At 39.1% G+C, this 16,275-nt stretch overlaps 1 protein-coding gene across 2 annotated transcripts in view; it reads left to right on the top strand.

Annotated features, from left to right (window-relative positions):
- CRACD (capping protein inhibiting regulator of actin dynamics) overlaps positions 1-16,275 on the top strand; it is an 86,839-nt gene that overhangs the window by 21,117 nt on the left and 49,447 nt on the right. For both annotated transcript variants that reach the window (XR_012688123.1, XM_075196002.1), the window contains exon 2: positions 9,122-9,299. Coding sequence is in view for 1 of the 2 variants with exons in the window: in XM_075196002.1 (XP_075052103.1) it covers positions 9,122-9,299 (178 nt within the window). In the remaining variant the exon portion in view is untranslated. The remainder of the gene's footprint in view (positions 1-9,121; positions 9,300-16,275) is intronic.

A 16,275-nucleotide genomic window follows, 5' to 3' on the forward strand; every position in this document is an offset into this window, starting at 1 on the left:
GCAGCCATGCACCCGCATACCCTAGCAATTTAGGACTACCATGGCTTGCTGAGGTCAGTTGTGCCACATACAAAAATGATTGTCATACATATAACTGTTTATTACCCCAATGCCCATTTGGCACTGGTGTTGGACAGAGACTTGCTGCTTTCAGCACTGGACAGTTTCGCTCCAGGGATGAGGGGGGATGGGACCTTTTTTCCTTCCCTGATTTCCCTAGGATATTCAGCCTCATGCTGAGCAGGCTGGGGCTGTGTCACATTATAATGTCATGCTCTGGGTTTCCTTGTTATAGTGTCACCAGCCCAATCGCGACCTACCATAGCCTGGTGCTGGTTGCAGCTTTTGCAGGGTGACCCTTGCTGTTTGTTCCCCTGATATTGCTGCAGCCAGCCCAGAGTATGTGCTCTGGTGCTTGGATTGCTTTTTTAATGTATTTATTTTTATTTACTGCATTGGTCCTTGCTGATGATTTTTGCTCCAGGAGTAGACAACAGACATACCTCCTGACAGGCCTATCTACGTCTGTCTACATCTCTAACTATAGAGGTGCATCTCCGGCATACGGAGAAAATGTAAAATCGATGAGGGGATTCAAATTTGTGTGCACATCCACAGTACAAATACACATATTTTACTTTTAAAACTGGGCTTGTAGACAACTCTTAATGACCCCCCATAATAACTAATTATTAGTAACTCTTTCTAAAAACCAGTCTATCTCTTCCCAAGGAAGCCACAAGGTTGTCACAGGTCATCTGACATTGTAACTTACTGATAAATACTCCATTTAGTATTTGTGGCATGGCCGCAGTACAAATACCAACACACAGCTGCTTTAGAAAGTGAGTTGCACCACAGAATAGTCAGTAGCATGTTGTTAGGTGTGAGTATAGTACTTCAGGTTACTTCCTTGAAGCACAGTTCATCAGTGAGGAGATAAGACCAGGATAAACACTTCATTTACATTGTTATCATTCTCTGGCTTCTTATTAACAGTGTTATTGGCTCAGTGCCCATTGAATGGACAGCAGCTAAAGCTAAGGGTGCACCTTTTCGCACCCAGATCAATACTCAGACCCAATCCTTACTTTGACATCATAAGTCACGGGTTGGGCAGAGGAGAAAAGGTCATCAAACTAAGATTCTTGCACTCAACACTCCTGCAAGTCCATATGTACCCAGTTTTCAAGTGGCTGAGAATAGAACATCCTGTAGCCAATCAGGTAATTGAAATGCTCGTGGCTTAGTGGCTAGCATTTCTGCCTCACAGCACTGGGGTCATGAGTTTGATTCCCAACCATGGACTTAACTGTGTGGAGTTTGTATGTTCTCCCCGTGTTTGTGTGGCTTTCCTCCGAGTACTCTGGTTTCCTCCCACATTCCAAACAAACATACTACTAGGTTAAGTGGCTGCTATAAAATTGACCCTAGTCTGAGTGTGTGTGTGTGTGTGTGTGTGTGGGTGTGTGTGTGTGTGTGTGTGTGTGTGTGTTGGGGAATTTATTGCGGAATTAGTAGCGCTATATAAATAGCTGCTGCTGATGATGATGAAATGCTCACATCAGCACAAAGTATTTCAGGAGGTGTGACGTGTGTGATGGAGTAAGAAAGAGCAGCACTACATGTAACAGTTGTGGAGCTACAGGGGAAGCGGCTGCTACGGGCCCCAGAAGTGAGGTATGCCCAAACATGCTGGATTACCCCCTCAGACTGGAGGCCTCTGTTCCCAGTCTGATGCATGTGCCGGACCGTGCATGCTCAGACGAGATCCACACTCTGCTCTTTTTTGACAGCAGAGTGGGTGCCAGAGGCTGGAGTGGCATCGTTAGGTCCCTGTACAAATTTTGCGGGGGGGCCCAGCAATGTACTGTTCCGCCCTGATGACATGGCCAATATCATAATGTAAGGATGGGAATGGAGGCTAGCAAGAATCCACAGACTAATAGTAAACTGACAGCACTTAATGATGTGAGGCTCTTGACAATTTAATGTGCGAAGAATGTGACTTTAAACATGCACCAAGTTAAGTTCTCCTTGTATTATGAGAATTGTACATTTGCTATTCAGTAACACGGTATGAATTTTAAATGGACAATTATCTTAGAATTATATGACATTTTGCAATCTGTAATTATTTTTGATCCTTACGAATAGATAATTATTTCATTTCTCTCTTTGCTTTTATGTCTCAGATTGGCATATTACAAAACAGATTAAAAACAAATATAATTGAGAACATTAATCACTGTGCTCACAACAGGAGATACAATGATGCTCTGATTAGATTTTTTTTTTTCTCTTATTCACTTGCATATGAATGTTGCCAATATGTTGAATTTTATATGAGAGAAAAATACACATTGCAGTTGCTTTGGCCCAAATATTTGCTGTGTAGATTTTCCAAAATGTCATTTTTTGTCACCTGAGGTTAATGCTCCTATTTCTACAGAACCCACACGAATATGCAGAGATCAATTCTGCTCAGGGCAATGGGACCATTGTAGGTGTTATAATGTGTCTTACTGGACCTCATTTAGAGTTGAGAGCAAAGAAAAAAGGGAGCAACTTTGCTCCCGGACAAACCATGTTGCAATGCAAGGGGTGAAAATGTATTTATGTTTTTAGCATACAGGAAAATCACTGACTGCTTTTGCATGTTGCACACAAATACTGGACGGCTTTATTTTTGCACTGCAATTTAGAGTTCAACCAGGTCCATCTCTGAACTCTAAATATGTCTGCACATTTTAAACTCTAAATGAAGCCCACTCTGTACAAAATCTGTAAGAATGTAACTTTAATTCCCGAAATAAGATTTTAGACGAGCCAGATGGACTACAGGTTGCACATATATGAAATCATGCCAGATTTTACCTGGTGCCACAGGACTTTTAAGCCACACAAAATTACTTTGATTTACACCACCTCGGAGCAATCCTTTTCATGAATTTTTACCTAAGATCCTTGTGCTGTAAATAATATGCAGTCAATAATATAATTAATATGTGCCACTTGAAGTAAAGTCAAACACAAATATCCCACGCTTAGGAGTTATCTTGTGATCCCCACAATTTCTTTGGTCAGATGTTGGTCTGTGGAACACTCTGGCTCAATCTTTAGAGAGGAAATGCCATGGACACCAATTCAGAGAGAGGCAAGACCGATACAAGACCCTAAATAAACTAGAATTTTAAAAGGGGTGATTTTTATTATGGGGAAGAAGAACATTGATAGGGACAGTTTGGGGGGAAGGGCACAAAGGCTTCTTGGGTTGCAGAAGGGCGAATTAAAAAAAATAAGGTCTTAGCCATTACCACTATACAATAAGTTAAAATCTTAATTTATTATTAATTAATTCATTCAATAATAAAATTGATCCTTACCTTCCCCAGTTAATCATTTTTGGATAATCTCTCTGTCATGTTACTTGACTAGCTCTCCTTAAATGTCAGTACCTTTCTGTGCGTCACCTGGGAAGGACCTAGGTGAGTGCACATTTTCCTCTCCACCATTGTAGGAGCCAGCTTCTTCACCATTAGTTGTATCTCTGACTAAAGGCAGCTAGGGACAAACCTGAGGTCTAAATCCCTCCAAAATCATTGTGTTTTGGAACAGCACTAAACAGGGTGAAATACTAAATGACAAACTCTTTCACCAAACACGTTTAGCACTTTCATGGGAGGCTATGATTAATTATATGAAGCCTAAATGGAGTAAAATAAATTCTAAGAAGTTATTTCCACTGGGTATATAGGCTACAATAGACTCTTTTCCTACTTTTCCACAGACACGCCTGGCATATCTGCCTCCCACCTGCGTTGACAGGGTAAAGGATGTTCTACTAATTAATTTATGAGTAATTGATGTAAATGGGTAAGGTTTTCTGTTTAGAGATTTTCTAGTCATGACTGTTAACCAAATTGAGCAATTTCAGCATATTGTATTTGATTTTTACAGGTATTCCAAATTGGAATTTTGAGTCTAGAAAGGAAGCCACCATTGAATCATTATAAGTTTGATTCCCTGGAGCAGGGGAGGGCTGGCAGATTTTAGCCCAGGGGGCAAGACTTGACTCAGTAGCCTATTTTAATGGGAAAAAATGCAGGGGGCCCACTGACCCAGCCCAAGGTAACCCACTATGGGACCGGCCTGGGAGGCAGATGCCCCCCAGCCCAGCCTGCCCCTGCCCTGGAGCTTCATTATTAAACTTGAATTGAAGATAAATGTGGAAGTGCTGGTTAATCCTTAGGGTAGGTGCAGGGACCAAATATCATAGTTTGGCAACAATTTGGCCCAAGCCTTAATTGTTGTACGCATAGGGATTGTGATGCTGCTTATATATGTCAGATTGCTGAGCTCTTTGGGCTCAGTGGCAGAACTACCATTGGTGCACCAGGTACAGTGCACCAGGGCCCATGGACATAATGGGGTCCGCTGCATGGCAGCTGCAGAGGGTCGGGGGCTAGGTTCCCTCCTCCCCACTTCCCTGCACCGGGGTCCACAGCTCGCTAGTTCTGCCCCTGGTTGGGCTTCTATAAAATATCTCTGCGCATTTGGTATGGCCAGGACTATGGACAATCTAGGATGCTGGAGATTTGGCAGCCTGAATCTAGAAGTGCTTATGTCCCACAAAAAATGTACTAATATTCTTTATTTTTGAATAGTCTCAGTATAAAAATATAATGTTAAATAAATGAAACAACGTTTTAATGTGTATTGTTTGAGGAGACTTATTAAAGTAATTACATTTTCCTTCAAAAACGCATAAAAATGGGTTCTTATTTGTATGCCCACACAGAGATAATCTGAAATGGGCTGCTCCAAGCAGTCCTCTGGGATAGTCTAGTAAGAGTGGCCAAGGGTTTTATTGCAACTGAAGAGAGAAGTGGAGAAGGGGGACAAGCTTGCCGCATAGAGGGATAGAGACTGCATCCAATGTATAGATTTCTCTCCCAGGCTTTATTTACTAATCCCACAGTACGGGCAACTCCAACAACTCAAATACATTCTCATTATTTAAGGAAACTTAATAAAATCCTCTGTCATTAATCTGGAAGTACTCCAATGCAAAATACCTCATTATACAGGGTGGGCAGTTTGAAAGTGAAGAATTTTGGGAAAGACATGTACCACTCAATTACCAATCCATCTAAACCTTACATCTGTCCATTTGTTAAAGTAGAGATAGCTACCTTAATTTCCACATGGCAAAAGGGGACACAGAACCAGGCCACTTCCACCTCAGACATAGTTTAAAATGTTTCATAGGCTCTGCCTAACACTGTCAGGGCCTGCTTATTAGATGCAATGTAATCTTCCTGAACAAATAAATATGTATATAAGCATATTCTAACTTTTGCTGCCTTGATTTGTTTTTTACCAACATTTCCACTTTAAGAAATGTCCTTTAAAATGGCATCATCCTCTACCCATAGTTGTGCAGTGGGAGTCCCTTGCTTGGTACAGCTTCTTTCACACAGGGGGACCCCGGAATAAACTGGGTCTCCACAAAATGTTTGAAATGCAGAAGAGAACACAGTGGACTGAGGTCACTTTGTCAGCTGACACTCTATTTCAGCTTCATAAGGAGAACAGAGAGTCCTGGAGGCAATAGTTGCCATAATGACTTGGGAAATTGAGCACCACATCTGCTGCGCTTTGTGGATGACCAATATTTTCATGTCCTTCCAGGGTTTGCCAGGGGGCAGCCACTATTACACATATACGAGAAGCATTTTCAAAACGACATTTCTTAAAGTGGAAGTGCCCTGTCATATTTTCACTTACTGATTCCCACAAACCAAACAAAGCACATGAAATAATTAAGAGCAAATATCTAATACTATAAAAGTTGTTTCAGTGAGTACAGAGATGTAGGAACAAGATATTTGGCACGCAAACATTTATTCAATAAACTGTACAAAATGATCCATAAAAACGATCCTTATTACATTAGCTGACTTATTCATGTGTATGATTGTAAAGTGCACTTTGTGTTTGGTTTGGCAGAGTATGATCTGTAAATGGGAGGTTTAACCCACAGTGTTAAATATTACATTATATGAGCCTAACAGGATTCTTCCGTCATGAACAAATATTTGGAAATATTAATGAGTAAAATTATTTTTTTTAATTTTTTCCTAATTAACTGTTTTTTAAACATCAATATTCACTAATAATATAAATGTCATTCATCCGAAAAATATAAGGTGCACCCTGGAAGTTACAGTGGAGTAGTATAGAAATGACATAATTAGCAATGATAATTACTTTTCAGGTGCAATCCCAGGTTTTCAAGACTCACCGGGTCAGAATTGCCCCGGTTTTCCCATTTTGGGCACCTATGCTGTACTATTCCTCTTCGGCATGTTAGATGCAATTCTTACCATCTAATCTTATTCTCTACAGTTTGTAGGTTAATATTTGTACCTGTGTTTACATGTTTTACCCTGGGTGCTTTTTCCTAGACATATTGCTTACATAGTTTTCAACATATTTTCCATGAATACTTGGGGGGGCATTCAGTTCTTTGTCATTATCCGTCGGACATCACATGTCCAGTTCCATTCATTTTCAGGTACTACGATACCTAAGCATCACTCTTTTTTCATGCGGACATCACTGCGATGTCCAGCTGTGCACATTGCCAGTCATTAAGGTAGGAATCTTCACTCATTTTTCTGCGCACCTCCATTGGATGCGAGGAGACATGAGCTGAGATTCCTGCCATAACATCGGAGTGATGTGTCTCTGTGGACGTTCCGGAGATACATTGCGCTGCACTGAATCTCCCCCATGACGTTACATAGCCGTGGGTTGTCTTCACCACCATTCTAGAGGCACTCCATGGCACATCATGGGGTTGGGGTCTGAACATCCACGCAGGCTATGCACAGTACTGTCACGGCAGACGTTAGTCATGTTATATTTACTGATTTTGTTAATATTTTGCATTTAAAATACTCCTTTGCTATAAATATTAACTTCTAAAGCCTAGAAAAGAAGAATAGATTTGGAAAATTGCAGAATGCAATTGATCAGATACTTAAAAATGGGGAGATTTCCAGGGACCATCATTTCCAGATACAAATCTTTACCACCTTGCATGTTATGTAGGCCATATAATAGGTTTATAGGATAAAATAGTCCCTAGTGTGAGACCATTACTTCTTGCGGGATACAAAGGCTATAAATGTGGTATGGTCAAAGTGTCTCTTGAGAGAGAAATGCAGTAAAAAGTTACACATTGATCAACAGATCACTCTTTGGAAAAAAAATTGCACTTATTGGGTCTGGTTCATTAAGGAAAGTAAGGCAAAAAAAGTTTTCTCCTGGACAAAACCATGTTACAATGCAAGGGGTGAAAATTAGTTTATTATCTTGCACATAAGTTAAATACTGGCTATTGTTTCATGTAGCACACAAATACTTGATAGCTTGTTTGTACACTGAAATTTAAAATTGATCTAGGACATATCCTTCCCCAACTATAAATCTGCAATCACATTTTAAATTTACCTCCCCCCAATGCAACATGGTATAGCCAAGGTGCAAAGTTACTTTCCTTAATGAATCAGGCTCTTTGAGTCTTGACAGTGTGGGGCAAGGACCAAGAGAACAGCATTGGATTGCCTGCCACTGACTTGAGTGAAAATTCAAATTTGCTCAAATAACTTAGATATACATTCACAGAGAGTCCTCTATCCACCTGCTGCAAAAACCTCATGCAGCCCACAGACCAGAGGTTCTTTGAGGATAAGAAAAATACACTGCAAATTGGTTATTAGCGGTATTAGCGACCGACAATTTTCATTTATAATCCAGTAAATGGGATGGAAAAACACTACAATGCACAATATATAAATTAAAACTTTTGTAAAGAACTGGCACTGTGCCAAGATAGTTCATATATCATTTACATGTGATTTTCTGTATTAACCTGTATTATATTCCACTGAAAGACCAATAAACCATTCTCTGAACAATTGTAGCTATAATTGCATCTTGTTCACATTCTGCTTGTTTCCTAGATTGTGTTAGATATTGGATTATGTTCTCATATTATTGGCATCTGTGTAGGCAAATCTAAGGATAAATGTGTACAGTAAATACTGAGCAGTTTGATGGCTGTAACTGGAATACAAATAAAATTACTGTATAAGAGTGGAAATATTTTTTTTAGCTAAAAGGAAAATAATGACCAATAACCAGATAAACAAACTGGGTATAAAACTGTCTGCCCTGCGTGCTGCCATGCAGATAATTGTTGCATTGAGAACTGAGGATGTTTAACAAGAGCAGAGAATCTCAGCGATAACACAGGCTGGATTATAACATTATTGCTTTGATGAAGGTAAATTGCAATCTACAAACAGACAACAGAGGTTCTTTATTAAGTCTAAAGAGCAAACCATGAACAGCAGCCAGCACAAAAGATTTAGGATGGCCAGTTGTTCAGATCTGTGCATTTAGGAAAACTAATGAAAACATTGGTCGCTTCGAATTCACAATTTGTTTACAACATTTGAAGGGCTAGATTTACTAAGCTACGGGTTTGAAAAAGTGGGGATGTTGCCTATAGCAACCAATCAGATTCTAGCTGTCATTTTGTAGAAAGCACTAAATAAATGAAAGCTAGAATCTGATTGGTTGCTATAGGCAACATCCCCACTTTTTCAAACCCGCAGCTTATTAAATCTAGCCTGAAATGTTTGCCTTCTGTTGCTCCAGTTTTGCTTTAGACTTTATATCAGGTTGCAACAAGAAGCCCTAGCAATTTTATTCACATATTTATCATCATTGAAATTCAATTTCAGAAAGAAACGTCCATTATTACTATAATACAACAACTCACAAATTACAATGGTGTAAATGCATTCGGGACTGACAGTGATGTGATATGTAAATCTGCGTGTTTCAATGCATGACTTATTAATCTAGGTCCAGCTTCAGTGGGAAAATCTAGGCATTCATATTATTCATACCGAACACTTGTTTGCTTATATGCCTACTAATTGTACTTTGACTTTGTGCTATCTTAGGCTTGGTGAGTTTGTGATCATAACTTAGTGCAGGTAATCCTGATAAGAGTGTGTATGTTCTCACTTGTGTTCTGCAGAAAAGAAAAGAACAGGGAAGTTTCAGCCACTAAGGAAGTTTTTTGGCAAGAAGAAAAAGAAAAGTTCCTCGCTTGGCTTTCAGGAGGGCAAACTAAAACCTAGTGGGTCTATCGGAAGTGTCTGCAGTAACCCAGCGTCAGCGCTTTCCTCCGACGAAGAGGCATGCGATGATTTAAGGTTAGCAACAGATCTTTTACGATATTTACATTGCATTCAATCAGGACATGTGTGCTGGAGTGATTTTGAGGCGTGGAATGCAGGCTGGGTGGCAGGGATTGCTGAAACAAGGACCTGTGAAATATATTTCACTGGAATGGATAAAACTTTTTACAGTCTAATAATTAAAGGTGTAATTTGCATCACTACAATTTCTATTGGGAATAGGGTTAACCCTACTGTAACATAGACATCAGTGATGTGCTTTGTGGCCATATAAAGGCACAAGGCTGTAGAACTTCCAGGTAGCTTCTAATATGTTTTATAGTTTACAGTACTTGGTGCATTACTTATAATACATTGATTTCTGTTTGGGACAAAACAAGTTATTTATGTGAGGTGATGGTCACAGGTAGGCGTGTTTTACTCTGGTTGTTAGTGACAGACATAACATAATGGAAGTAACGTGACATCATGAATCACGCTGAAAGTGAGTAATGTGACAAGTGAGGGAAGTTTTACTGGAATTCCTACATGTAAACTTGTGAGCTCATCACAGTGATATTAAGAACTTCTCAGAAGTATTATTTACCAGTACAGTAATGGCTATCAACAAGGTACAGTATGATCATTTGACTGAAACCCACTTTATCTTCTAATCATTTCCCACTTCTTCTGCAAACTCACAGATAAGTTAAGTTAAAGATGCACAAAGTGAGGTTCTCATCCATCTGGTACAGGAATAGCTTGTGGCTTTTCTAATCCCATAAATTAAATGAGAGGTAGGCAACCCTCTGCTTCTGGCTCAGATCATTTACCTAAATGTTCCTGCTTGCCTATGAGGCATTGTATTTTGAGCATGTATTTGATAAGCCAATGAAAAAGTTCCTGTGAGGTGACAGGTAGATTCTGTGATAAATGTTTGAAAACATCTTGATGTAGATACTTGCTGGCGAGAGCCTAAGGGAGTCTGTCAGAGAATGCGCGAGTTCACAAAGAGAATAGGGATGTTCTCGAACCATTGTGCTACTTCAGTTGCGTTAAAAGTTTTAGTGAAGTGAGACGTCTTTATGGTTCCATTAATAATTGGATGTTAAAGAGAATCTTGTGACCAGATTCAGAGACTACCGTCAACTTCACTGATATAGATTTGGGCGTGAAGAAAAGCCAGGATAATATCATCTTATATTTGGCTACAGCTTGAGCATAGATATTTTTTCTATTAATCAAGCAATTAATTGAGTTAATGACTGCTTTAATCCGCATTGTAAAGGAGTGGGTTAAAAAGCTGTTCTGAAATGCAGTGTTGAATGGTGGAGATAAATGTATTGAACAGCACTTAACTTATATTTGTGTCTTAAAATGCACCATAATTTGCATGTAAACATGAGAAGTGAATTGTTTTATATGCTGGGAGATTTCCTGGGCATGTCGATGTACAGATAATACTAGGCTGGCATCTGTAAGAAAATTATTTTCAAGAGATGTATCAGCATGTCTTGGCAATGTAACCCACATCTTAGGTATTAGGGCAGCTTGATTATAATAAGCTTTATTGAGGAATTTGACTCTAGCTTTATATGTAATTTAAGTCAACTTATCCTGGATTTCTGGTGCTACCAAAATCAAATTGTGAAATACCCCCATGTGATGAGAAGTGGTTGGACTAGAATCAGGTACATTAGAACTAAGTCATGTGATTGAAGTGGCTCTGCATACGTATGTTGGGGATGGCTCCAGCTTTTCAGTTCTTATGCGTTTATTACCAGAGTGATGATGAGATTGTAAAAGGTGGCTTGTTTCCCCCCCCCCCAAATAAGTAATAGCATTTTGACCTATTAATTGTGAATCTCCCTGACCCCATGAGGGCATGTGGCTTTCTATATATATAAAGGTGGCTGTTGTTTTATCCCGATTGATTGAGAAACCTGAGAATTTCTCAAATTCTTTGATTATGGCAACTAATAGTAGTAATTATAATTTCGGATTGTAAGTTTATAGGAAGTATTGTCCAAAAAAGCAGATTTTTATGGATATATCTTATTTATATGCCTTCCAGAGTAGACTAATTCTGAAGGATGTATAGGATAGGATGTAATGAGAGGTTGGAGTGATGGTGACATGGGATAGACCTGGAGTCTGCCCCTGGTCGTTCTTTCAATTTATCAGGAAAGAAGTAGTGAGGTTATTGTAAAAGTATCTCATGAGATGGATAAAGTCCGGACCAAAGGTTTAGTTGGCATCTATGTTGGGCAGGATATTTGGGGAGAGGTGTTGTAGTAAAGAGGGGACAATTGCTGCCATAGCTTTGTGGATACATTTTATAGAGTGTTAACCCCCAATAAATCTAGTTGATGGTCAGTGAGTAAGATAGGGAGAATAGGCTGAAGACCATTTCAGCGAGAATTTGGAAGTTTAAGTTTGAGTGTTATTGAGTGGTGGGAAGGAACTAGTTGGATGTCTTAGTTGGGTTTGGGAAGAAACCTTTTGTGGACCTTTTTGCAGTGTAGTTAAACATTACGTTGAAATTGCATCACTTGCAAGTCATTGAAAAGTATTTTTTATTGCAAAATATTATGTGCTAAATGATCAATTTTTATAAAATCTGTATATTATAATAGTACAAATTTGCAACATATTTGAGCAGCATTTGTTATGTTGCAAAATCATTTCAGTATGGTGAAATCGCAAGATCCTTAATATCAGCATCGTTGGAGCCCCAAGAGTAACTATTTTTCATAGTTCAGCAACATTGTTTCAACAAAGTGAACAAAATATGATAGTTGTGACCACCTGCCAAGAAAATGGAAGGAACAGCATAGACTTCTATCTTCTCTAATTCACTTTATACGGCAGCTGAAAACTCTAGATCACAAATAAATAGGCTTGCAGCACATTTTATATAAATATATAATTTCAATTATGATTTTTTTTAAATTCATGTGGACCCTTTGTTTAGGTAGATAAGAAGTTATTCAATGATGCATGTGTTAAAGGACTGTAAGCCTGTAGTTGGACATTACTATGTGCTATGGTAGTTGTAGTTTGCAAGTTGCCTAGAACAACCTATAATACAAGGACTAAATTCATATGTTTTGAAGCACATAACTTACATTGCCATGTATTCATCAGTCATACTTGTGTTTTGTGTACAATTCTTTCGGTCCACTGACTGTAAATACTTTTTCCTTGTAAAATTTGCAACACAAATTATATTGAAAATAGCTCTAGCAATCACTCATTGGATTCAACAGAACCTCTGGGATACTCAAATTTATGTTTAGCTAAAATGTGCTTAAATCTATGAATTGTCACGCAAATGTATTCACCTGTTCTTGAGTGCTGAGATAGCAGTGGAGATAAGTATAAAATAAACCTTCTTTTTCTCTTAGGTGCCCTATAATTAGACAGATGGGCCTCAGTCATTAAGAAGAGCAAAGCATTAAAAAGGAGTAACTTTGCACCTGGGCAAAACCATGTAGCATTGTAGGGGGAGGTAAATGTAAAATGTGAGGGCAGATTTATAGTTGGGGTAGGGCATGTCCTAGATCAACTTTAGTTTTCAGTGTAAAATTAAAGCTGTCAAGTATTTGTGTGCTACATGAAAAAACAGACAGTATTTAACTTACGTGCAAAATAATAAATTAATTTGCACCCCTTGCATTGTAACATGGTTTGTCCTGGAGAAAACTTACTCCTTTGTTTGCTTTGCTCTCCTTAATGACTCAGGCCCAATATGTCAGCACAGTTTCTAAATGTTCCTAATTTTCTGTTACAGATTTGCTTTTTTAAATGTTTTGTTTTAGTTGACTGAGAATTAAGTATGATGTATTTATATTCTGATTGCTATGGATTTAGACATGTAAAATGTATTTATTGTGTTTATATATGCAGTGCTTATTGGAATATTGTTGGCTGTTTCTGTGACTGTTTTATGTAGGTAGCACAGTAGCTGATGGTTAGCATTGCTGTCTCACAGAAATGGGGTCAGTTGTTGTAGCCAGGGCACTATCTGTGTGGAGTTTGTATGTTCTGCCCATGTTTGCTCTGGTTTCCTCCCACAGTCCAATAACATACTGGTAGGTTAATTTGCTTCTGACAAAATTAACCCTAATGTGCATGTGTGTGTGTGGTAGAGAATTGCTTGTAAGTGCCACTGGGACAATGAATGATTACATAGTCTTTGTAAGGAGTTGTATAATATGTAGGTGCTATATAAATAGACAAATAACTTGCATCCTGATTAAGGGTCAGGCAGGTCTAGGCTAATAAGTTCATAGCGGCGCGCTTGCTTTTCACACCAGGCTAATAATCAGTAGGTAGAAACCAACTTGTCATTAATTTAAATCCAGCCCACCCCCCAGCCATCACCAATGTTCTTGATTTTGATTTTTCAAAACACAGGTCCACTTGGCTTTTTAAACGGGTCACGGTAATCTTTGTGCCACGCCTGCACCAGTCGCCATCCGTGTCTCTCCTACTCGCTTATCCTCAAGGCTGAGTCATTGTCTTCAGCGTTTACCACGGGAATACATTATTTACATTTTACATTTACATTATTCTATTATGTTTTCTTTTTACTTTGGAAAACAACTGCTCTTCATATTTTAAAATTAATTTCAGTTTATACCTATCCTTTCCACAATTTATCAAACCCAAAATTCTTGTGCCCACAAAAATCCTGCTCCCTAGGCTGCAGCCTAGTCAATCTAATGGATAATAGGACCATGCCTATTATCCACTTAGCCACTGGGCAGCACGGTGGCTAAGTGGTTAGCACTTCTGCCTCGCAGCACTGACGTCATGAGTTCAATTCCCGACCATGCACTTATCTGTAAGGAGTTTGTATGTTCTCCTCGTGTTTGTGTGGGTTTCCTCCGGGTGCTCCGGTTTCCTCCCACACTCCAAAAGCATACTAGTAGGCTAATTGGCTACTAACAAATTGACCATAGTCTGTGTGTGTGTTTGGGAATTTAGACTGTAAGCTCCAATCGGGCAGGGACTGATGTGAGTAAGTTCTCTGTACAGCGCTGCGGAATTAGTGGCGCTATATAAATAAATGATGATGATGATGATGATGCCTACATTAGTTTGTGTTTTACAAATAGAGTTTGCATTGTTTGTCGCAATATCTTATTAGGTTATTATAGCTGCAAATGTACAAAATCAACAGCTACTTTTGACAAGAATATTTAAGAAATTCATGATCCTGTATTAGAAACCACCTTTGGTGCATATTGCTAATTAAAGCAATTACATGCATTGTCATAGAAACAGGACTGCAGTAAACATAATTATGTATGCATGATTTTCAGAACAAGTCAATCTGCTATCATTAGTTGATTACTCACCCTGTATTAGTTTAGCTGTTTAGAAAGAGATTGCATGGCAAGCAACCAAGAGTGGAAGTAGATAATTAATTACTGCCGCTCTTTTCCTGGGCAATGTATTTACCTGTTTGATTACTTTTCAGCATTTTACGCCAACTGACGGCATCTGCAGCTTACAAATATACTTTGTATATGTGTGGGTGCACCCCCCTCCCATTATCAATCATGAGGAACTCAATAAATTGATTGTGAAAGAGATAATGGATGAAGGTTTTTTTTACCTTACTCGGTACGGTATATAATCCTTGGCATCTGCAGCTTACCTGTGAAACCTCTCTTGTGGTATTATATATGAGGCACTTGATATTTATTTCACAGATCTTAGAATTTGGTGTATTCTGTGCACTGATAGAGAAACCAGCGAGAAATATCATAGTGAGGGGAAACAACACATTTAGCACATCAATGAAATTACTCTGTCTCACTGTTACCCTACTGTAATAGGAATGTACATGCTTGCAAAGAACTAAAATCTGGGAAATGTTAAGTAAATAGATATCCATTTTGATCATATACAGGCCTATCTTTATTGTTTTTGTCCTCCTTTAGACACCCATCACCTTCCATTGCCCAATCTCAACAATGTCCTATTTGTAAAAAAAATAAATGACATGATGCTACCAGAACAGACATCACAGCATAACTTATTATTATTTATTTATAGGGCATCACAGATTCTGTAGCACCGGAGGAGCACAAATGAGTTAAACACTGTAGGGACTCGCACAAAGCGGGAGATTCAACACAGCGCAAGGTGTCTCCGGAATGTCCACCGAGACATATCGAGCCAATGTTATGGCAGGAATTAGCTCTCATTTTTTCTTGCACCACATAGAGCTGCACAGAACAATGAGAGGAGATTCCTACCGTAATAGATGGCAATGTGTGCGCAGCCAGACTCCAGCAATTGAATCTGAATTGAATTGACAACCTATATGCAGCCTGTGTGGTAGTACTTACTTCACTCGTCTCTTGTGGTCTGGTGAGTCTTCCCGGATGGGAGTTCATGTGACAGGAGTATTAGGGGGTGTGGTGACACCATTGCATCACTGTGGTCTCGCCCCTGCAAAGAAATGCCAAAATTAACGTCTTTACATAGCGGGGGCAGGGCTAAATGATGCAAAATTGCAACGTTAAGCTCCGCCTCCATCCGGTCCGAGAGGATATCTACTCTGCCGGGAGGACTCCCCAAAATTAAATTCGGGAGCCTCCCGGAAATTCATGGAGAGTAGGCAAGTATGTGTATTACAGTCCTTTTATAACTTGGTACTGATATCTCACCTTTTCTGAAAGCAGCTTGGACTGTATTATTGAAGCCACATTCAGAGAGGACATTACATCAGCTCAGTAAATGTTGCATGTAGCTTCTGGAGACTGTAATACAATATGACATGAGAGGAGCACTCACCCTTCATTTCAACATGTCACCATGTCAGTCATCGCTCTTATGAACGCTGTGTGTTTTCTAACAGGAAAAGTGCTGTATTCAAGTGGTCCTGTGTGACACCATCAACCACATCATCATCAACAGTGCTCTATAAAATTCTCTGAAAGATGTTACCTTGACCCATGTTAGTCTAGTTATAACTGGGAATGTAACACAGCTC

The sequence above is a fragment of the Mixophyes fleayi genome, chromosome 1 (assembly GCF_038048845.1).
Source record: "Mixophyes fleayi isolate aMixFle1 chromosome 1, aMixFle1.hap1, whole genome shotgun sequence".
Lineage (NCBI taxonomy): Eukaryota > Metazoa > Chordata > Amphibia > Anura > Limnodynastidae > Mixophyes > Mixophyes fleayi.